This window comes from Hemibagrus wyckioides, linkage group LG08 (genome assembly GCF_019097595.1).
Source record: "Hemibagrus wyckioides isolate EC202008001 linkage group LG08, SWU_Hwy_1.0, whole genome shotgun sequence".
In the NCBI taxonomy this organism is placed as follows: Eukaryota; Metazoa; Chordata; class Actinopteri; order Siluriformes; family Bagridae; genus Hemibagrus; species Hemibagrus wyckioides.
In genome coordinates, this window is record NC_080717.1 from 16,691,396 (window position 1) to 16,714,437 (window position 23,042).

A 23,042-nucleotide genomic window follows, 5' to 3' on the forward strand; every position below is an offset into this window, starting at 1 on the left:
AGTATTATTCTAGAATGTAGAAAATAAATCCCTAAACAAAAAACATTGCATTAAAAGGTGCGTAGTGTGTGTGTATATATATACATACCCTAACCCTATATATATATATATATATATATATATAAGCTGCTTTTCTCTTCAGCCATGACCTGTTTCTAAATATGAGTGTGCACGTGTACAAATTTTTACTATGGGAAAAGAAGTATTTCCAACACAGAGGCAGATGATTGTTGCCCTTTAAAAATCATGTTATAGATATAAAATACATACGCAGTTTAAAAATACACTTAAGCACAACCGAGGCCATACAAAAAGTTTCTGCTGGAAAATTTCCAAGAAATGAAACTGTAAGCACAGTCCCTCTCTACAATGAGGAAGATTGTGAAGGAAGAAAAAAAAGTTTTAGAATTGCAGTTTTGTTGATTCTTGTGGTTTTGAAGCATCAACAAAAACGTATTAAAGTAGCAGTTCCTGAGAGCATCTCACAACATGCAGCATCTGAGCTTCACCTATCACCATTGCCATCGTGAGCTGTGGTCAGGTGGAGGTGATGTTTTTGAGCTATTTTAAAGATGGAGGTCCAGGGCTCATTGAAGATTAATTGCATGACTTTTCATGCAATTGATTTCATGCATGAATTGCCGGGATTTTTCAGCTTAAAACCTGGTTGCCTCTTCCAGGAGGTTTATACTTGGTTTCAGTCAGATGACTAGCATAACATACTTCCAGATCAAGCTATGTAAAGCAATAGAACAAACACTGACTATCTCTTTGCTTACATGCACAAACTTAAAAATACAAAGGAGTTTCTGCATGGAGGACAAAGCTCCCTCTACAGCAGAAATAAGCTGCTCTCTCTCATGTAATAACTATAATTCTGGAGGGCACTGTCCATATTTTGAAACATTATTATTCACTTTGAACTATTGCTCATTGATTTGGGGTAATCATGTAATTTTACACCATAGTATTATGAAAATCAAGACCTGCCAAGAACTAAAAGTCTTGAAGTGTTTTCATGTGCCTGTTTATAATCATAAGACATGTAGTGTTTCAACACATTATTCACCAGCAGACTATGCTATACATTGTAATCCATGTTACGGCATAGTTTAGCTTCTGTTTCTTTGTTTCTGTTTCCCGAAACCATTTACTAAGCTGTACTGATTATGTTCAACATAAGCTACATGATTTTTGGTTTGACAGACTCATTTACTAACGATTTGCTTTTAAAATACATATATAAAGCCAGTGTTTTTGTACTGTACATGTTGTTACCTGCAGATTATATTAATACGACTCATATTAATATACTTGCATAGGTAATGATGACAGACCAAAGAAAACTGTCAAACACAGTGATTTGTTAAAATCCTCAAGGCTACGAGCAATTTCTGATGTACTGTGATTGAACGGAAGATTAATTTGCATGCACGTGTGAATGCAAAACAATACACCTAAAAGTGGCTCCCAATTTTGCAGATGATAGAAAATCTGAGGCCTTTATTTACAAAAGCTCTAAAAACAGTCACCTTTGTTATTGCATATTCTTAACATGGACATTCTACACAAGTGAAGAAAATTAGCCAGGTGACATTCAACAGAAGAAAAGCAGTGTCCATGCAGTTCACACCTCTGTAAAAGCTCAGACCATGACTCGAACACAGCATTTATTCAAACGCTATCAGTACATGCAGCTGATCTACAACAGAGTCGTAAACACAAAACAAAACCCAAACAGCACAAAACACGCATGAATGAAAAACCAGTGCTACAAGTAAATCTAATTCCACTGACAGAGTACTTGAGTTGGTTAAGATTTTTTTAAGAAGCACAATGAATAAAAGGCTTTGATTTTCTACTAAAATACTACAAAACCCTTTAAGTCACTTTTTAAAATGAAATGAAGACAGTCTTAATGCAGAAGAGGTGACCTCAGTTCAATTAAATAGTGGCAGTTATGCATCACTCTCCTATTTTGTGGTAAAACCTGTGTTAGCCCAACAAAAAAAGTAAAATCAGTGCAAGGCTTCACTCGTGCCATTAAGTGCCAGGATCTTCCGGTGTGTGACTGTCTCTCGCTCCATCTGTCTCAAGCTATTGCAGGATGTGAGATATCAACAGGTACTCCTTGGATCAGGGAACAACTGTACATGTAGGTAACTGGCATACTGTTTTTGTTGTAATAGTCTGTGCGCTACTCAACAAAGCATGTGAACGAATGCAATAAATTAATGATAAAAAAAACATAAAATATAGCTTAAGGCTGAGCTTTGCAGGGGAAAAATAAAACACCCATATTTTTTTCCTTGTCTCTTATGATAAAAGAGTAATGTTTTGTGAGAAAAGGTTAACGTAGAGAAGGCAACAAAGTGGAGGAAGTTTTTTAGCTTTTCATCTAAAACCAAGAGTCTCATTAGAGCTTTAAAGTGCAAATTCCTATTCAACGTCTCATGAAAAACTAAAAAACCCATGTTTTAAGCCCTGCAGGTGAAGTTCTTTATAGTGAGCTGGCTCTTGTTGTGTCATGACTGCTGCTTGTTGGCCTCCTCTTCATAGGCGTTGCCGGTGCCATTCTGGACGTAGGATGAACCGGAGCCCAATCCGTACAAATGACCACAGTATTTAGCGTCATCAATATGATCCTCAAAAAACATCTGTAATAAGAGGAAACACTGTTGGCCACTAAGATTGCATTATATGAGAAATTAGACCTGCTTTGGCAAACACAATACATTAGCATTGGCTTTATAACTTAATTTAGCAATGGTAGAAACATTTTAAACCAAAAAGGTTTAAAGCAAGTGTTTTCACATATTGAAAACCAAACTACAGCAGCACTTTCTGAATGACATGCAAACAAGCAAATCCTTAATGATTACTGGAATGCTCCTATATATTATCAGACACCTACCTAAGAAGGGAAACGAGTATCAGTAGATAATAGAATTTTAGTGGAAATATTATGTCCAAGAGTAAAATGTAATGCACTTTCATCTGAATTGTCTAAAGAAAAGTTGTTTTAAGAATGAATTGTCTAAAGAATGTCTTGAAAAACCCAGATTTCTGATTCTGCTTGAAGAAAATGATTGCTTTAACATCATTAACAAATATCTAACATTTGCTCTACTGAAGCACAGTACTCGTGAGTTTTGTGTCCAGTGATGATAGTGAAATTACATGCTTTGTCGTAACAGTGTGCAAATTTCCACTTGTCTCATTTCTACCAATATATCAACCTTTACATCTCCATTTCCTCTGTTACTTATTAAACAAAATACAAGTTAGGAAGTATTCTTGCATGCAGGCTGAATCCGAACAGTTCCTGACCCACCTCTCTCATCTTAAAGAACGCCATTCCTGTGAGGAGGGAGTCTGAGCCTGCCTGATGCTGAGGCCCAATCCTCTCCAGTTCCAGCTGCTCAGCCACTTCCTGCAGGCCACCCTAAACATCATACAACCATTACTTAATACACTGCTTTCATGTGATTTAGAATTAGGTCTATAAAGCTTGGCAATACCTAACTTCTTGTACAACTCCATTAAGTTGTCTTTTGGCAACAGTAGATTCCTAAAATATATCTGCACATTTCAAATACAAAAAGTGTGCATGCCTTCAGGTTTTTACAGCTCTTCATGAGGTATTTCACATCATAGATAATAGGGAAAAATAAACGAAGAATCTCAAAGAAGTCAACTTCTTCCTCCGGCAGCTTGGAATTGGACAAGATTTTGATCAAGTATCCAAAGTCATAGCCACTAAACAGAAAATACACACACACAATTAATAATACATGAATAATCAGGTATAGTAGAAAGGTATTAGCATCTCACAGGTCTAAAAAAAAAAAAAAAAAACAAAACAAAAGAAGCATGCATTGAATTGCTGTATTTTCAAAATAACTGTAAATGTAGCAAAATGTACAGTTAAATTACCTATGAAATGACAACCACTTGACACCTTCACAAAGCACCACACCTGAAGTCATGAGGAGCTCTGCAAAATACAGTGTCTCAATGCCTTCTTCTTCATGCTTTTTGAACTGGATACCTGATGTAGTCAGTAGCTCAATTGAATCTTGTGCATACATATCTTCCCTGAAATTGTTTTCAGACACAAGGCATTATCATCATATTTACCACAAAATTAACACACAAGAATCTTAATATTTTCAACTGCATACTTGGCACAAGCAATCAGAATAACCACCTGCCTAACAGCTCTAATCTCTAGAGGCATTCACACTACAAGACCTCTGAAGGCCTGTAGCAGCAGATCAAGCAGAGGTCACTGCCATTAGACATCTTTTCTATCATAACCTGTACTAACTTTTTCAGCAATTTGTGCTACAGTAGCTCTCCTGTGGGATCAGACTTGGCAAGCAAGGACAATCAGGTCCTTACGTTTGTCCATTTTTCTTGCTTCCAAAACAACCAGATCTGTATTATTCCCTTATTAATTTAATGAAGTAGATAAAGCTCTAGACTTCATTTTAACTATGGTATTTAGATCTGAACTCTGTTTCTGTTAACTCTCAATATAAAGTCCAAAGTGCTGAGACAGCTCTGATGTCAGTGAAATGCTCCATCATTAGACTGAAAAAAATCAATATTACATGTGGCCAAATCAATGATTTGGTATGATCATTAAAAGAAAAAAAAAAATGCACTGGTAAGCCCAGGAACACCATAAAGCCTGAAAGACCATGGAAAACAACTGGGTTGGATAATAGAACATTTTTTCTGTGATTAAAAAAAAAAAAAAAACCCTCCCTAAGAACTGATTGCATGAAGATCATCCAGGCATGTTGTAGGCATATTCATCAACATTCAAGAGAAGACTTCGCCAGAGTAAATATTTAACAAAAAGAGGAAGACCAGATTAGAGTCTGCTAAAAGTTACACAAAAAAAGCCTGAATACTTCTGGAACAACATCCTATGAACAGATGAGAGAAACTTTAACTTGCACCTCAATGATGAGAAAAAAAAGAAGTATAGAGAAGGGAGGAATTGCTCCTGAACCAAAGCATACTACCACAATTGTTGACAAAATGTTACTGTTGATGAAAGCAAGATGAATTCTGAAATATTCAGGACTCATTAGACGGCACTTCACACCGCAGATAGACAATGAGCCGAAGCAATCAAAGGCAAGGTAGTGTGTATGTATTTCAACTGCTGAAGGCAAAATGCCCCAAGAACAAGCAAGAATTGAAGGCGGCTGAAGTAAAGGCCTGGCAGAGCATTACCAGGGAAGAAACCCAGCATCTGGTGGTGTCTGTGGGTTCCAGACATCAGGAAGTCATTGACTGCAAAGGAGGTGTAACCAAATATTAAAATTGACAATTAAATTACGGTCATGTTTGTCAATTACTTTTGGTCCCTAAAAAGGGGGGCACCACAAATAAAAAGTGCTGTAAATCCTACACGTTCACTCAATTTGGATGTAAATAACCTTAAATTAAAGCTGAAAATCTGCATTTCGAATCTAGCATTTTAGAGCTATATATAAAATAAAAAAAGATACAACAAAACTGTCCTTACGTGAGGTTAAATCTGAAGTTAAACTGCCATGTTGAAGTTCCTGGTGGATATTCACCCTGTTCATTCATGAAGGTAAGGCCAAGCTGGATGATCTTCAACAAATCAACATTACACCGCAACAGCTGATACTGGTAGTCTGCATTACTTCTGAACTCTCCAATTGGTCTAGCGACTACACCTGGAAACTCTGTGTCCTGTAAACAAAATGAAGATTGCAAACAGATCTGACAGAAATCCGAAATACACGAAGCTACATTTAAACCGGCTTACCATTGCAATGTAGTTGTATTTTCGGATCACCTGGCGAATCCTTTTCAGCTCTTCGTCCAGGTTACTAGCCCAAACCTCACATATTTTTTGGCTATGATCCACAGTGGCTGCGGGCATAGTGCCACTTTCAGATGGAAGGCATCAAAAAAAAAAAGAAAACAAAACTCCCTTGGGAACAATTTCATAAAGTTAAATCCTATTCTCCGTTCTGACCTGGGGGGAAAAAAACAAGTTATTAGACCTGGTAGAAAAGTAAATATCAACATGTCTTTCAGCTGAATCAGTACATCACAACCTTGTGTCACTGAAAAATGTGCGGCTGTCTTACCAACACTCAAGAAATAAATGTGATACCATTAAGATTTAACATGCTGCCACAGTCACTGTACACAAACATACTGATGTACAGTACACTGTTCATTTCTTGAATGGACAATTGCTGATAAGTGATTTACTCTGCTGTCTGCACAGCAAGTTTATTCAACAAATTTGTAATCATTGATCACGTTTATATGAGAACACGCTCGTCAATAGAGGAAATGTGTGTTATTTTACTGTAAGGAGCTTCTGAAAGAGGCGAACTGGCCATATCCATAATACTCAAAAGAAACTGTATTTAAGGACAACTAGTAGGAAAAACTAGAGGGAACTCCATACTATATCTAATTCATCTGAACTCAGTTGTCTAGCCTATTTTATGTATTTTATAACGTTATACACAACGCCAAACTCACCTGACGCTACCGAACAAGTAGTCTGTCAGTTCCTCGTGTATTCACTTACACTAGGAATAACCGCAGGCTTAGCAACGTAGCTGAACGAGCTAGCTCTCGTCCATGGAAAACATGGGAAAATCACACAACAACGACCCGACCTGGAGCATGCATCTCCAACTACATACAGCTCTTAATTCCAAAAACAAACCGAAAACACAGCTTCGTATCTGTGTGGACTTTGACAAGCTGGAAGCCCAAAACGTGAGTCAGGAATTGTCGTGTTTGGTGTTAGCCAACAGCTAGCGAGGTGTGTATGCTAGCCAATGCTAACTACACTGCTAGCTACTTAGCCACATAAGTTTGCTCTGCAAGTTTGGACAAGTTCACTTATTCTCACGACTTACCTCTGCTCAGTTAAGGTACATCTAAAATGTACTGATTCAGTAACACGTTGTTCTCTTTGTTTACAAAGGAGTGGGGTCTTAACGTTTAACTTTTATATAGTTTTATTTGTCTAACACCGACATAAACAACCAGCCGCCACCTCTCAAACTCCATTACAGCCCTACGCGGTGACGCCGTGCGTTGTGATCACTGACGTCACCACGTTACGAGAACTTTGGAAACTTAAAAAGAGAGAAGATTCTCGCGCCTTCTCATAAATTCACATTCATGTTGTAGGGATTTGTAAAGTAACTCGCATTTAACTTATTTATAGATAGCTCCTCCGTATAGTGGATTTTTTGGATTAAACTGTATTCATAGACACGCTAGTCCAGAGCAGTGGTGGCTCATCAGCTCAGGGGTTCAGTCCCCATCACTGCAAGGCCCATAATCCCTTCTGCTCCAGGAGTGCTGTATCATGGCTGAAACCTGCACTCTGATCTTAGCTTCATAACATGCTGGCAAATGTGAAGAAAAGAGAATTTCAGTGTACTGTAATGTACACTGATCAGATTTAATGTTAAATCTACCTGCCTTATATTGTGTAGGTCCATTTTGTGCCACCAAACCAGCTCTGACACATCAAGGCATAGACTCCATAAGACCTCTGAAGGTGCGCTGTGGTATCTGGCAGTTGGTATTAGCAGTACATCCTTTAAGTCCTGCAATGTGTGAGGCAGGGCCTCTGTGGATCTGACTTGTCAACACTTTTAAATCTTTGTCATGTTCCTAAAACCATTTCTGAATAATTTTTACAGTGTGAGAGGATGCCATTTTTTCCAGAGGAAAGCAATGCACACACACACACCTGGCCATCCACATGATGTAAAACAAAACATGATTATTCATACCAGGCTATTTACATGCTTTTGGTGGTGGACAGGGGTCAGCATGGGCTCTCTGACTGGTATGTAGCTATGCAGCACTGTAGACAGCTGCAATTCACTATGTGTTCTGACACCTTTCAGTCATAAGAATTAACTTTTCTATTTGTGTTACAGTAGCTTTTCTGTGGGATGGGACCAGCTAGGCTAGCCTTCGCTCCCCACACACCTCATTGTGCATTTGGTGCCCATGACCTTGTCGCTGGATCACCTGTTGTCTTTCCTTGGTACACTTTGGTAAGTACTAGTGTCTGATGTAACTTGGAACTGCATCATACAGCTGCAATGCATTCTCAAACTTCTTCTCTTTGATGTGATATTGAATGCCACTAAAAATAGTCACGTTTGCTGTTTTGTTTTTAGGAGCTTAAGGAACGGAGAAACCTGGTCATTACTGGCCTCATGTCTGAGACCATTGAAATTGTTTGTCCTGTTAAACACTATTGTAACTGCATTTGCACTGTCACCCTGTGCATCATTTGGAGGCTGCACATTGCTGCTGAGGATGGCCCCACTTGGACAGCCTAGAAATACATGGGATTACTGTGGATAGTATCAAGCTATTCCCTGCTCAAGTTTTCATCTTTGAACATTTGATTACTTCAACAGAATTAATTTATGTTAAAACTATAATACATTCAGGGTTGGTACAACTTCAGGACATTATAATACTGGAAATATCCACAGCTCGGGTGAACTTGGCACAAATATGTACATTAAAGATCTGGACTATACAGTGCCCTCCACAATTGTTGGCACCCCTGGTTAAGATGTGTTCTTAGGCTTCTAATAATAATAATAATAATAATAATAATCCATTTTTTATTGCAAAAGCATAATCTCATACTGAAAATTGTAGAAAACGCTAACCTTTAACTCAAGTGAATTTAAAAAAATACAAAAAAATCCATGACTAAAAAATAATTTTTTATTTAATTACCTGTTCCACAATTATTGGCACCCCTAACAATTCCTATAAAATAAATGTAATTGAAGCATTTTTGTAATTTTTATTGTAGTTTTTAAAGTTGATCAGAGTATCCAGAAACTTTTAATTAATAATTCATGACTTCCTGTTTCCCTAGGGTATAAATATGATGTGATACAGAGGCCTATTTCTCTTATCCACTATTCAACATGGGAAAGACAAGAGAACACCCCATTCAAGTAAGGCAGATGTGTGTCGACCTTCATAAGTCAGGCAATGGCTACAGGAAAATAGCCACTCACCTAAACCTGCCCGTATCTACACTCAGAGGAATAATTAAGAAGTTTAAAACAACTGGAACAGTGACAAACAAGGCTGGACGAGGACCCAAGTTTATCTTGCCACCACGCACGGTGAGGAGGATGGTACGAAAAGTAAAAAAATCTCCAAAGCTCACTGTTAGAGAACTGCATCAAAGAATGGCATCTTGGGGTCACAAAGTCTCCATAACAACCATCAGATGCTATCTACATGCCAACAAGCTGTTTGGGAGGCATGCAAGGAAAAAGCCTTTTCTCACCTACAATCACAAACGTAAACGTCTGGAGTTTGCTAAGCAGTACTGGGACTTCAACAGGGACCGTGTGTTTTGGTCAGATGAGACAAAGATAGAGCTTTTTGGCAACAAACACTAAGTGGGTCTGGAGTAAAACAAAAGATGAATATGTGGAAAAGCACCTCATGCCCACTGTGAAGTATGGTGGAGGATCTGTGATGCTGTGGGCCTGTTTCTCTTCCAAAGGCCCTGGGAACCTTGTGAGAGTGCATGGCATCATGAACTCTTTGAAATACCAGGAAATCAAAACCTGATGGCCTCTGTCAGAAAGCTGAAGATGGGTCTTTCAGCAGGATAGTGACCCAAAACATGAATAATTGTATTTCAATTAAAGGATGGATTTTTCTCTTTTTTTTGCATTGTGGTTCTATATTGTTTTTTTGTTTTTGTTTTTTAAAAATGAATTTATTAGAAGCCTAAGAACACATCTTAACCAGGGGTGCCAATAATTGTGGAGGGAGCTGTAGCTGCTGAGATCTCCAAGTATATTGCACAAAACTATCTTTCTATCCATTAGCTACCCCATTTTAAAGAGACCGCAGGGGGAGGGGGTGGGGGGTGTTGAATTGATACGTGTTATCATGTTGTTATTCCAGTTTGTATACTGCTGTTAATAAAATAATAATCATAAATAAATAAATAAAATAAAATAAATATATATATATATATATATATATATATATATATATATATATATATATATATTGATATATATATAAATATATATATATATATATATATATATATATATATATACACATATATATATATATATATATATATATATATATATATATATATGTGTATATATATATATATATATATATATATATATATATATATATATATATATATATATATATATATATATATTTATATTTATATAAATATACATAAAACAGCTCCTAGTTAAACAATTGTCCTTGACTATATAGTACACAAATTATTTACTATCCAGTGTCACCCAGATGAAGAATGGGTTCCCTTTGTTCCCTTTTTTCAGTAAATTTGATCTTTATAATAAAAAGGAAAAAAAATCTAAGTATTTTCCCCATGAATGTATATCAAGGCTATAAGCAATTTTCAAGATTAGAATAAAACAGAATGTAATGATGCAATAGTGTATAATTAACATTGTTTATTAATATTTGTGGAACATTGCAATAGTAAAGTATAAGCTCTTACATTGAGAAAGAACTTTTTTTTATTAACATATAACCTAATATTAGACGTTTATCATATCCTCACATTCAATCATTCACCATTATAAATAAAGTCATTTTTAGGGCTAATTATATAGTTATTAAAACACACATTGAGAACACATGCTTTACAAGTTGTCATACTTGCTTTGGTCCAGTGTTTTTCTTTTCCCCCCAGAAATATTAGTGTATTTGACCCATTTTGTAAACATACTGACCTACATTCTGAACAAAAGAGTGTTATTTATTATATAGGTTAGAGATAACCTAGTGGATCTAAATATGTTGGCTGTTTGTTTTCTCTGTCTCATATGTTTGACTTAGTATAAATAAATATACTAGCATTACGAGGTATTTTCACTGTGCAAATGTGAAACACAAACAACTCCATGCAAATGTAAAATCAACACGTAATAAATATTAACCCTGGCAGAAATACAGGCACAAAGACTTAAGGAGTACTGAGTTAACAAGTCAAATGCATACATGAAAATTCTCACACTCTTTGTATAGTTAGATAAAATCTTGTTATATGGCTTTTTATTTGTCATTTGCCCCACTTTTAGGCAGCATTGAAGGCAGTTTTGTCCGAGTTAAGATCCTTGACTCCATCTTTATTTGAAAATGCGTTGCCATTGCTTGAGGAATGACACTTGAAGTGAGCCTGTCCTGACTCCAGGTCTGAGCTTTTCGGTGCCTCTCCAAGCAGACTGAGAACTTTAGGACCATTGCCAAAAAATCCTCCATTGTCATCCTGAGGTATGTTGGCTAGGTTTATGTACATTGGCACATGCTTTTTCACACAGAGGCCTATCAGTGGCTCTTTTGCCAGTACAGCCAGTTTCTACAACACAGAATTATTTAAAGATTTACTATGCACATTAAAAACACATTTGTATGAATATATCATAACAGCCATGGCTTGTAAATTTTCTTAGTGGGTCTGAGAGCCTACCTGCTCACAAATGGCCAGAACTTCTTCTAGCCGCTGAGTTTCCTCTTTCACAGCCACTAGGCACTCAAGCGCAGACTGACGTGGGTGCAATCGTCGGTCAAACTGATTGTACAAACTCCTCCAAAACCTAAAACACAAAACACACACGACAGTATCATTGAAACAATGCTTAAATGCAGTGTGTTGTATTCTTACTCAGAAACAAACACCTTAATGCTGTCTGAAGGAAAACAGAATGCAGGTCTCTAGAACTATAATCTAAAATCAGCATCTATAGCATCTTATGTGTTGTTTATATGTGGAAAGGAAGATTGTTAGTGTACTGAACTGCACCCTAATATGATAACTACATATTGTTTATGATCATTTCTAATTATTCATTATTACTAGAATAATAGATTACAGTAGCCAAAGAGTCAAATACTTGCTACATATAAATCTTCTGAAAATTCTTGAAAGCATTTGTAGGGTTATTTATGTAGCAATGTGGGTTTTTTTTGCAGGTATAAAAATTAACTAATATCAGACAGTGTCACACAAAAGCTCCATTAAATATATTCAGTTAAATGTATATACACTTTATTTCTTCTGCTTATATCTACAATGTTTACACCTCCACCACACCACATATTCTTTTATAAATATATTTATTCTTATTTTCATTCTTAATGAATTATTTTCAAAATGAATTATTTTTAGTTTACGTTTCTCTCTCTCTCTCTCTCTCTCTCTCTCTCTCTCTCTAAAAATGTGTTGTAACACACTTGAAACAGTAGGGGGAAGTATTGGGATGTAGAACTCCTTGGGTCTGACTGTGGTCTAGTCTGAACAGAGGGTTCACATAGTCCAGTTTATTCTTCCACATATGAGGCCAGATGGAGTGAGTCTTCTCTCTAATGCTTTATACAAAAAGAAACTGGTTACTTTTTTAATAACAATAAACACACATTTTATGTCAACACTATAAATATGATTATCATGCACAAGACAGCATGTGTATTAATTTGATAAAAAAAAATAAAAAAAATAAATTACCCCAGATGTTTTCTCTCTTTTTCACTGTTGCAAATGAAGTTGCCATAGTGACAGGAATTAATGTGATTGTGGATGCTGATAAGCAATCTCTCATTGTATTCGAAGGCACATGGAAACTGCTCCATAAGCTGCCACACACACTCTAAAAACTGGTCAATGACAGGTGACACTTCTTTGGGATCTCCGGTTAGGTGGCTGTACCTAAATACAGAAGAATTGAAATAGACAGCGGGCCTCTTTTAGAAAACTGAAATACATTTAAACCTAAAATATTTACTGTAGTTTTTACCTATGAGAAAACTTGTGTCCAAATGAAACCCAGTCTTTTTCCATCAGCACCTGCACACAACACGCAGTTATAAAACATAAAGATATCATTTACAGTAAACTCGGTGGAACTTGCAAAATGTTTCATTTATTCTGACTTAATCCAGTATATATTAGTGACCTACTTATTCTATTGTGTACAACAGGAAATTACATTTTCTTTAGAAATGTGATCCAGAAACAGATCTAATCCATCCTGGAGGGCATGTTCATCTCGTTCACCCCAATGAACTTTTCTCAGAAAAGTCTATGAAACTGGCCATGCACTTCGCTGACTGATCTCCAGAAGAGTTAAAGAGTCTCAACCTGACTCAGACACAGTAAATCCTATAAAAATACCCACAAGGCTTAAATTTGCCTAAAAAACAAACTTTTTAGAATTGCAGACAAAGTAGAGTAATATCATCCTCATTAACTATGATCAATGATATACAGCCAGGTAGAAATTCTAAAACCTATCAGAAAAATAATAACATTATTGCTTACCATAAATCCCTTAAGAGTCCTATAATAAGGGTCAAGAAGCACACTGGCTACGGAGCACACTTGAGCTGTCCGATCCCAACCATCAGAGCAGTGGATCAAGACGCTGATGCCTTCCTCTGCCACAGCCTACACACACACACACACACACACACACACACACTCTATCAATCAACACTGGAGATTCTGGAGTACTGGAGTTTTGTTCAAAGTCAGTCTTGTGTTTTACCTTGGCAACAAAGATTCCAGCTACCAGGATTGATCTGATGTGTTTTAGCCATTCAGAATTTTCTAGGCCCGAAAGGAATTCCCCCATGGATGAGGAACAAAGATCAGACACTGTGGAATGAGATATTATTAAGAAAAATGACCCATGGGATAAATAAATATAACCCAGCAATGTACAGTATAGGAAATTGAATAGCAGCTGTTTATAGTCTCTTGAAGATGAAAACCAGCAATGTCCATCGTTATATGTCATAAGAAAAATATTTTATTTAGACAAAATAAAATTAAAATTTGGTTAGTTTAGATATTAAAAAACCCACTTATAATATCATGTGTTGCCACATTTGTTACTAAATATATTTAGAAGAAATATAACAGTGCATCCATCCACTATCATGTACATACACTCACACTACAGACAATTTATAGATGCCAATCAGCCTCCAATGCTTGTGTTTGGACTGGGGAATTTGGGATTAGCTGGAGGAACCTCCCAAAAGAGGGGAATGCACACTCTGTACACACAGGGCAAAGGAGGGCATTGTATGCACAAACCCTGGAGGTGTGAGGCAACATAAGGCACCATGTAGCCTCAAAGGACATGCAATAAATAAAACATCTCCCTGTGTTGAAAACATCATTAACTTAAAATGAACATGAACACAACACAATATGCAAAGGCATGGACATGTGTAACTGTATAACACTCTAAAAGCGTGTGTTTATATGTGCTTTAATTAAAAGATTATACTGATAAACCTCTCATCTGGGAGAACGTACAATAACCTGGTTTCATTATTGCTCAAAGATTTGGTCAAAATTCATATAATACCTTCATCTAAAACAAGCACAAAAAATTCCCCGGAAAGCTAATGTCTTTTCTGGAAATGAGAGTGCTTTAACCTCAGATTCACAAGTGAACAGGTTCAGTCAGGTCTTAAATGCAGTTCTAACCTGAGTTCTTGGAAAATTGTCATTCTGGGAAGAATTAGAGAGTGAAAGGCTCCAACTGGCTTTAATGTAATCAGACCTAAAACTGCCATGCTGTCTCAGTTGGAAAGCTACTCTCTGCTATACAGTCTCCGGGCCCCCTAATGTTTCTTAGGATAAAATCAAAGCTAAGACTACTATTATTTTTACAAGAGTAAATCAAATCATTCTCACGCTCCTCAAATAGGGGTAAAGGGTCCCTGATCATCAACTTAAAAATAAATAAAAATAGTCGAGCAATGAAAGCCAGATGGATTCATGCATTCTTTAAATAAAAAAAAAATTGACTCTCGCATTACCATGAAACCCCCGCTACAGTCTACAGTCTAGTCTTGATGGTCCAGTGTGCTCGTGTTTCTGTCTCACTACATGCAGTGTAAGGATAATCAAAGGACATGTATAGCAGATGTATGTAACAGCTTCCCTCCATTATTTCTATTGTTTAAACATAACAGTTTAAGTTAGCTCTCATAGCTCTTATAAACATGCATGTGAAAATATTAGTTCATTTATTCATCTTTAAGAACCACCAAGGTCATGGTGGATCATGGTGGTGGCACAAGGCAGGAGAATTCACCCTGGGTTTATGGGTTGCCAGGTCTTTGTAAGATATGTTATGCATCTTGTGCATATATGCATTCATACACTCCTTCCATGGGTGGAAACTGAAGAACTCGGGAGGAAACCCACACGAATACATTGAGAGTATGTGAAAGTCTTTACAGACCCAGGGTTGGTTTTCTGTGTAGGTTTTCCTGCTGCACCGCTGACACCATGCACCAATATTATTTTGTGGATTGTGGAACATTTATCATGCTTTCCAAATTCCTATTTTTCCAACACTGTAAAAAAAAGTCAGCTTGTGAAGACAGAGATTTCAATTCCTCTTTGAACTAATGCACCCGACAATAAATCTGAGTCTTTGGAGTATACTTGACCTCAATAAAACAAATGGCCTGAACTGATTAAGCAAACCCAAACAAGGAAAAAATGACTAAGCTTGCTTTTAAGCACCTATCAAACAAATGAACATTGAAAACGTCTTTTTGGATTCTTCTGGGGTAAAAAAATACACTTTAATGTTTATTTTGAGTAAGTTCAGCTACCCAGAGGAAACCCACGCAAACAAATTGAGAGCATGTGAAACTCCGGAAGGACCCAGGGGTGATTTTTTTATGTCAGTGCTTCCTGCTGCATCACTGTACTGCCATACGCCAATAGTAAATGTTCATATCATAATATAATTATTGAACATTGTATTATGCTTTCTATTATTGTTGCAACAGTGTAATAATATCATCTTATTAAAGTAGAGATTTTTACACTTTCTGGACTCTTCTAGGCATCATCGTACATTACCACTTCTAATACGAGACATCAGTTATGTAATGTAGCTAAGCAAATGACACACACTGCCTCAAGGTGGTGTGATATCAGTTATCAGTTACATATACAGGACCACAGGAACATCATATGGCATTTGATACACAAATATCAAATTTTGTATCAAATATAAAAAAAGCCCCACAAAGTTATTATACTGTTCTGATTCATTTAGTAAATACCTGTAAAGTGTACTTAAGTAACGGTTACAGGTTAAATGAAGAATGCATAAGCAACAGCATCTGTACCTTCAATCAGTTTCTGCTGACTGTTCCTCATCACATGGATATTTTCAATACCGAGGAACTGAAACTTTATATTGGTGTAGTTATCCTCATTTTCATAGCCCTTTCCTGTAGCCCGGTTTGCCATTGCATTTAGCTGAAAACAAAAGAGGGGTTACTTTATTCTCTAAAATCATATGCACAGGTTATTAAATAAGTTAAATGTCTGTCATTCTGACAGAGATTAGAGCTCACCTTGGGTCTGGTGTCCACAACGTACATGAACTGGCTGCTGGGGTTGGACTTCATGATGGCCTCTAGCATCTGTTCATCTTCTAAACAGCGGGCACTGAAGCCCGACAGAGGCTGACTGCTGCGACATATGGCTGCCTGGCATGGAAAACATAGTTGTGGAAAAATGAAGACTTGATTGCATAAACCACATTATGAGAAAAAGCTACACTGGATAATCAAATGAGACTAAAACAATAAACAGTGTGGTGTACAGTTGGTTATTTTAGTTAAGGTATTAATTACTTTACCCCATTATTTTCCCATTTGATGTATTTTTACTTTGTTTCCATACGATGGAATAAAAAGAAATGAAAACATATGTCTTTGGGGCACAACTGATGCGCTGTTTTTCTTTTTCTTTTTTTAAAATCATTAGACTTGTTCATGCATTCAGTCACAGATAATAAATCATCCACAGAGACCCTGACTGTTCTCTCCATGAAGTGGACTCTATTCCATGAGAAGTTGACCTTCGTTTCCCTTTATAAAAATCTAAAGTTATGCTCAAATGATTTTTTTTAGACCCTGACCACACTGGGGACACAGACATGAAAAGAACTGATACTATGATGGAGCCATTTCTGTCACATCACCCTGGTTTGCATGTAGAGGTCACATATTCTTAACTGCTCTTTGAACTAACACAACCAAAAGCAAATATGAGTCTTCAGAGAATACTTGACCTCAATAAAAACAACTGGCCTGAACTGATTAAGCAAACCCATACAGATAAAAAAAAAAAGGACTAAGCTTGCTTTTAAGCGCCTACCAAAAAAATGAATACTGAAAATTTCATTTTGGATTCTTCTGGGTAAATAATACGATTTAATATTAACGACAGATTGAGTAAATTCAGCAATGACAAAATATAGCTAATTCCCAGTGTAGAAGAGGGAAAAAAAATATGCAAAGAGACCAAAAATGTAAAGAAGTCCAGTCTATTGGTGTCTAAGGTTACAAAGGTTTTTTATTTGAACTACTATCTGATACACAGATGACCAATAACATGCAGGCCATAAGTCTTTTCGAAGGAACAAAGGATCAGACTCTCCAATCCGCCATTAAAAGGAAATCCCTAAAAAGCTACTGTTCACTGTAAGGATTTAAAGACTGTTTTGAAAACTCACTTGCGTTCCTTCGCAGTAGTATGACAATGTAGGAAAGCGGCCCCTGCTGCGAAATTTGGAGCTACCTATGATGACTGGAAGTGTGGCTGATTTAGGCACAAACAAATCAGCCGGGTAAGTGTCACATACCTGGAGAAGATGGATTCACAGTGAAAGGCTTCATTGACAAGCATATAGATATCATATGCACTTCTCACACATTGATTAAATGTCACCACAAGCTGTCTTGCATACTGTGTTTGACATGGAGGCAACCGTCAGAATGTAAGTCAAGATATACACTGACCACACACTGACCCTGTATTCTTGGTTGATAGAGGTGGCATGCCATAGTTTATTCGGAACTCCCATTCGACTGTATTCAGCCTTCAAGGTAATAAAGTCCCAATTTTTGTCCCTTTCATCCTTGCTGGTATTAGGCTTGAAAGAAAAACAATAAAGCTCCTCATATCGCTCTGGAAGATACAAAAATGCCAAATGACAAAAGGTAACAAGACAGTAAAACTGTATCAAAGCAATGAAAAACAAAAAAAGCCATATCAAATAGTGAACCCATGTCTCTTCAAGCACTGCAATTTATTATTACAGTTTTTCTCAGTTGCTTTGGAGCATTTCTCAGATCAGAAATGAAATTCTCAAAACTACCTGTTCAACCGCCACATCATTTAGTCACTTGTGCACATCATATGAACATTTCTCATTGCTTTGATCAAATTGCAAATGCTTTTGCACATTCATATAATTGATTGTGTACAATTGTCTGCTGTTTCCTACATTATCACTTGTTTATGTCATGTTGATCAAAATATATTATACTAGTTTCATCTAAATAATCTTAACCCCCAAAACATTTCAGCATCAGTTCATTGCAAAATAGATAAACCAGTTGTCAAAATCTCAAAAAAAAGAAATAAAAAAACCCCCCGTTTTTTGTAAATGTGTCTTGAATTGACGAATTGTGCAGACGAGATTTGAATGTCACTAATGAAGGGGCGTGAAGAACCAGTGATCAACTAGTTCTCTAAAATAGGTCAATCTCTCGAGGTGAATCTCGTGAACCTATAATTGGCATGCCTATATAAAGAGCAAAACACAGATTTACAATTGTTGAAAATGGATGAACAACCAGGAAATGAACGTGGTCAAAAGCCAAGAATAAGAATAAGGATGCATGCTGGAAGGGTAAGGAGGCAAAATAGAGGAAGAGGAAGAAGAGGCCAGAGACATAGACACATTTCTGATGACATTAGAGCCACTATTGTGGACCATGTTGTCAATCATGGCCTCACAGTGGCTGAGGCGGGTCGGAGGGTACAGCCAAATATTGGGAGATCAACTGTTTCTTCAATTATTCAAGCATTTCGTCGAGAGAACAGGTATGTAATCCACCAGTGTGAACTGTGCTGTTATAGTGTATATACATTCTGTAACACACAAACATGTGTAAGTATATCTGAATTGTATTAGTGTATTTTTTCCACACAGGACTGAAAGATTACCTCGTAGGGGTGGCAGAGGACCCCTTTTCACACCTCAGCAGGAGGAGGCTATATGCACCATGGTCAGAGCAAACAATGCCATTAGGCTAAGGGAAATACAGAGGGCCATTGTAGAAGACAACAATGTATTTAGAAACATCCAGTCTGTTAGCATCTCAACTATTGACAGGGTATTGAAAAGACACCACATGACCATGAAACAGCTGTACCGTGTACCATTTGAAAGGAATGGGGACAGAGTGAAGGAGCTATGGTACCAGTATGTACAGGTAAACATCTACTGTATGTGCATACAGTAACTAATTTACATAAACTTCTTATATTGACTTATATATATTACAGTATGTGTGACCTATATACATTTGCTATAGCTTTAGGAAAATAACACGCAGTATGTGTGTACATTTGATATAACTGTATCTTGTGAAATGAAATGAAAATGTATAACTAATTGGGTATCTTCTGGGTTGTAGCATATAATGGAATTGGAGTCAAGTGAACCACCTTACAGCTTCATATACGTGGATGAGGCAGGCTTCAGTCTGAACAGAAGCAGAAGACGTGGTCGAAATGTCATCGGCCACAGAGCTACTGCTGACTTGCCAGGCCAGCGGGGAGGAAATATCACTATGTGTGCTGCTATTTCAGAGCAGGGTGTGCTAACTCATATTCCCCTTATAGGCCCATACAACACACAGCATCTCCTCACCTTCCTAGAGACCCTCTATAGGGCTCTCATCCCTGATGATGAGAGGGGTCCATTTCAAGATGATTTGCCAAAATATGTGATACTTTGGGATAATGTGAGTTTTCATCACTCAAACATCATCAGACAATGGTTTTTGACCCATAACAGAATGTTGATGCAATTCCTCCCACCCTATTCCCCATTCCTTAACCCAGTTGAGGGGTTTTATTCAGCATGGAGATGGAAGGTTTATGATTGCCAGCCACATACTCAGATGACCCTTCTGGCTGCCATGGATGCAGCGTGTGAGGATATCAGAGTGGAAGCCTGCAGAGGCTGGATTAGATATTCCAGAAGATTTTTTCCACGCTGTATTGCAAGGGATGATATCTGTTGTGATGTGGATGAAAATCTGTGGCCTGACAGACTGGGACATCAGGGGGTATAGACAGACAACGGCATGCACAGTTTTGCCTAAGAGGTGTTTCCTATGTTTACCTTTTGTAATTTTAAATTTTTCCCCATTGTGCTTTTGTGTCCTTTCCTTTTCTATCACAAGGACATTATATGATGTTATATTGTAATTCTTTTTTTCAGTCCACTAGTAAAGTACAATAAAACTGTGAATCCTGTTCGGTCTCTTACAATCAATATCCCACAAACAGTAATGTATAAATTTGTGCAGTTGAAATTCATAGATCCCATACAGAAGAAATTCAGCCTTTTGCATTGTCACTCACTGTAATCCAAACCATAGTTTATATCAGGAAATCCTGAAACCATGCACTGTCATTCTGACAACATGACTAAACATTTTGACTATACCGTATATAAACAATGACAAAAGGACTTGTCATTCTGATGGCGATGACATTTTCATTGACACAAAAACTTACTTTTGAGAGAATACTTAAGGATTTTGAGTAAAGTACATGCTTTTGCAAGAAATCCAATGTGTTGTGCTGTTTGTACAAATTGTTTTGTACTTACCCACTTACTGGTTTGCAAATATTAAGGATGATTCGAGAAATGCTCCAAAGCAACTGAGAAAAACTGTAATTCTACCAGATTAGAAATGCTGATAAAAATTGTTGTTGATATCTGGATTCATTTTATCCCATTTGCTCCGGTGAATTTATAAGATACCTGTCTATCAACTATGTGTTGGAATGAAGTCCAAAAACCAACCACATGATCATGTCTAAGGTTTGTGAAAAATTTCGGTTTACCTGCCCTGGAGAGACGCAAGAGTGACATAAAAACATCATTGCAGTCACTCTCTTGTGGAATGATGAGCTGAATAAGCTGGAAGTTCTTGCACTGAATGAGCAGAGGGTATCCTAAAGTAGTAATGCTTTGTTTCTTAATGTTACACACCAGACAATGTAGCACCTGTGATTAAAAACCAGAGCATATGTAATTGTGAAGCTTTGGTCATCACAGATTGTCATATATGTAAACAAAAATGCACTATAACAATAAGACCATTTTTACATTTCCATGTCCCTGACATCATTCTTCATGCTTCTTTTTATGACAGACATTCATGCCAGGTTCAGATTATTTCTTCATTTATTTTTGACAAATTTCTTAATTTATTTTTGATTATATTTAAGTAGTATTTAATTTGATCCCTTAGGAAGAAGAAATAAACCAACTGATGGAGAAGTGATTGGATGGAGACCAATATCACACAAAGAGAAATGTCACGGATGATAACCAAACCATCATCCTTTGGAAATGTTCACATAATTATTTCAGTCATGCAAATAGTTATTTCTCTGCAAGTGAGAGATGATAGTAATATGATCTGAATTCCCCAGAAGCAGCTGGAATCTGTGCCTGGGGATAGAGAAGGCTGGACTGACCCTCTCAGCGGGTTACCACCATGATCCCATCAGGAAAAGGTAGGAAAATGAGTGAATGAGTGAATGATTTATGATTATGTTTATTTATTTAGGTGGACAGGGCCTTTATATATTGCCTATGTATATATAGGCAAATGGTCAAAGGCCCTGTCCATATAGATAGATAGATAGATAGATAGATAGATAGATAGATAGATAGATAGATAGATAGATAGACAGGGAGACAGATAGATAGACAGACAGATAGATAGATAGACATACATATAGACAGATAGATAGATAGACAGACAGACAGACAGACAGACAGACAGATAGATAGATAGATAGATAGATAGATAGATAGATTAAACAATGTCACTTACCCATAGTTCAGGGAGATCCTCAGCCTCATTATCCACAAACACTGTATGAAAGGCTGTTAAATACAATGTTCCAACTCGTACCCTATGAGAAAAGCCCCTGTCCACTAGCTGGACTTTTTCAACCTGAAATATGACACAGCACAAATTCAATAACAAATACTTTATATAATTATACATTTGGCAAAAGTCATTATTAGATCTGGATATTAATATAATGTTAATCAGCATTAGCTTAACCAATGTCTATGCACTAGCCTACGAAAGGTGAACGCACTGAAACCAATTTATTCCATAGTTATTCAATATATATGCATTAAACAAACATTATAAAATTACATAATACATAAAATCAAAGCTATGGGGAATTTAAATCATGTTCTTGCCAATAAAATAGAACAGTTATTATTAAAATAGTAGGAACTATTATTTTGTGTTTACCTTCGGCAATCTGATGTGCTCCATCTTTCACTCGCAAACACCACAAATCAACATTTATCAGCAGCTTCCGGTAGCAGTTGTAAGCATCATACTATAAAGATTTTTCTGGTATATTGTCTCACAACATTTTGAACGATTTAGACAAATTACGTAAAAATAAAAATTGTCGAAGTGAATGATGTGATCATAGTCTGCCCTGGTCAATAGGCTGAATCACCGTTAGAGCCGTGGAAACACCGCGCGGTCCTAAAGCCGACCAAGTTCATCTATCCTATAACGGTACCAAATGTGCTGCAACAAGAAAACATAGATGTAGATCTATAGATAATAATAATAATAATAATAATAATAATGTAATAAATAATATTTATTTAATAAATTATACATAATTATTCTTAATAATAAATAATTAGAAATAATATTTACAATTTATATACAAATAAAATTAATATTTGTAATGTAACACTAATTAATAAATAGAACAAAAAATTACATTTGAGAAAAATAGTAAGTTAACATTCATCATTACTCTACTC

At 36.6% G+C, this 23,042-nt stretch overlaps 2 protein-coding genes and 1 long non-coding RNA gene across 9 annotated transcripts; 1 reads left to right on the forward strand and 2 right to left on the reverse strand.

Annotated features, from left to right (window-relative positions):
* Window positions 1-1,483: 1,483 nt before the first annotated feature.
* On the reverse strand, window positions 1,484-7,109 carry cnot7 (CCR4-NOT transcription complex, subunit 7). 6 transcript variants are annotated; one of them, XM_058397511.1, is made up of 7 exons: window positions 6,936-7,109; window positions 5,816-6,028; window positions 5,546-5,739; window positions 3,937-4,098; window positions 3,615-3,759; window positions 3,335-3,445; window positions 1,484-2,657 (listed from the first exon to the last, which is right to left on the reverse strand). In XM_058397511.1, exons 2-7 carry the CDS (start codon window positions 5,930-5,932, stop codon window positions 2,526-2,528), a joined length of 861 nt encoding a protein of 286 aa, XP_058253494.1. In that variant the 5' UTR covers window positions 5,933-6,028; window positions 6,936-7,109; the 3' UTR covers window positions 1,484-2,525. The 6 variants fall into 6 exon arrangements, with proteins under 6 accessions (XP_058253494.1, XP_058253495.1, XP_058253499.1 ...); XM_058397512.1 differs by lacking the exon at window positions 6,936-7,109 and adding an exon at window positions 6,550-6,689; XM_058397516.1 differs by lacking the exons at window positions 5,816-6,028; window positions 6,936-7,109 and adding an exon at window positions 5,251-5,310 and having other exon boundaries at window positions 5,546-5,686.
* LOC131358030 (uncharacterized) lies at window positions 6,653-9,934 on the forward strand. 2 transcript variants are annotated; one of them, XR_009205334.1, is made up of 4 exons: window positions 6,654-6,792; window positions 7,734-7,882; window positions 7,977-8,096; window positions 8,223-9,934. It is a non-coding gene; the product is annotated as an uncharacterized LOC131358030 (long non-coding RNA). The 2 variants fall into 2 exon arrangements; XR_009205333.1 differs by lacking the exon at window positions 7,734-7,882 and having other exon boundaries at window positions 6,653-6,792.
* Window positions 9,935-10,538: 604 nt separating this feature from the next.
* Window positions 10,539-22,741, reverse strand: mtmr7a (myotubularin related protein 7a). The gene is made up of 14 exons (XM_058398049.1): window positions 22,507-22,741; window positions 22,069-22,191; window positions 21,068-21,230; window positions 17,949-18,106; window positions 17,652-17,780; window positions 16,486-16,620; window positions 16,255-16,387; window positions 13,635-13,744; window positions 13,409-13,534; window positions 12,885-12,934; window positions 12,596-12,796; window positions 12,325-12,459; window positions 11,561-11,687; window positions 10,539-11,449 (listed from the first exon to the last, which is right to left on the reverse strand). The coding sequence occupies exons 1-14, from the start codon at window positions 22,528-22,530 to the stop codon at window positions 11,168-11,170; spliced, it is 1,896 nt and encodes a 631-aa protein (XP_058254032.1). The 5' UTR covers window positions 22,531-22,741; the 3' UTR covers window positions 10,539-11,167.
* Between the last annotated feature and the right edge of the window lie 301 nt (window positions 22,742-23,042).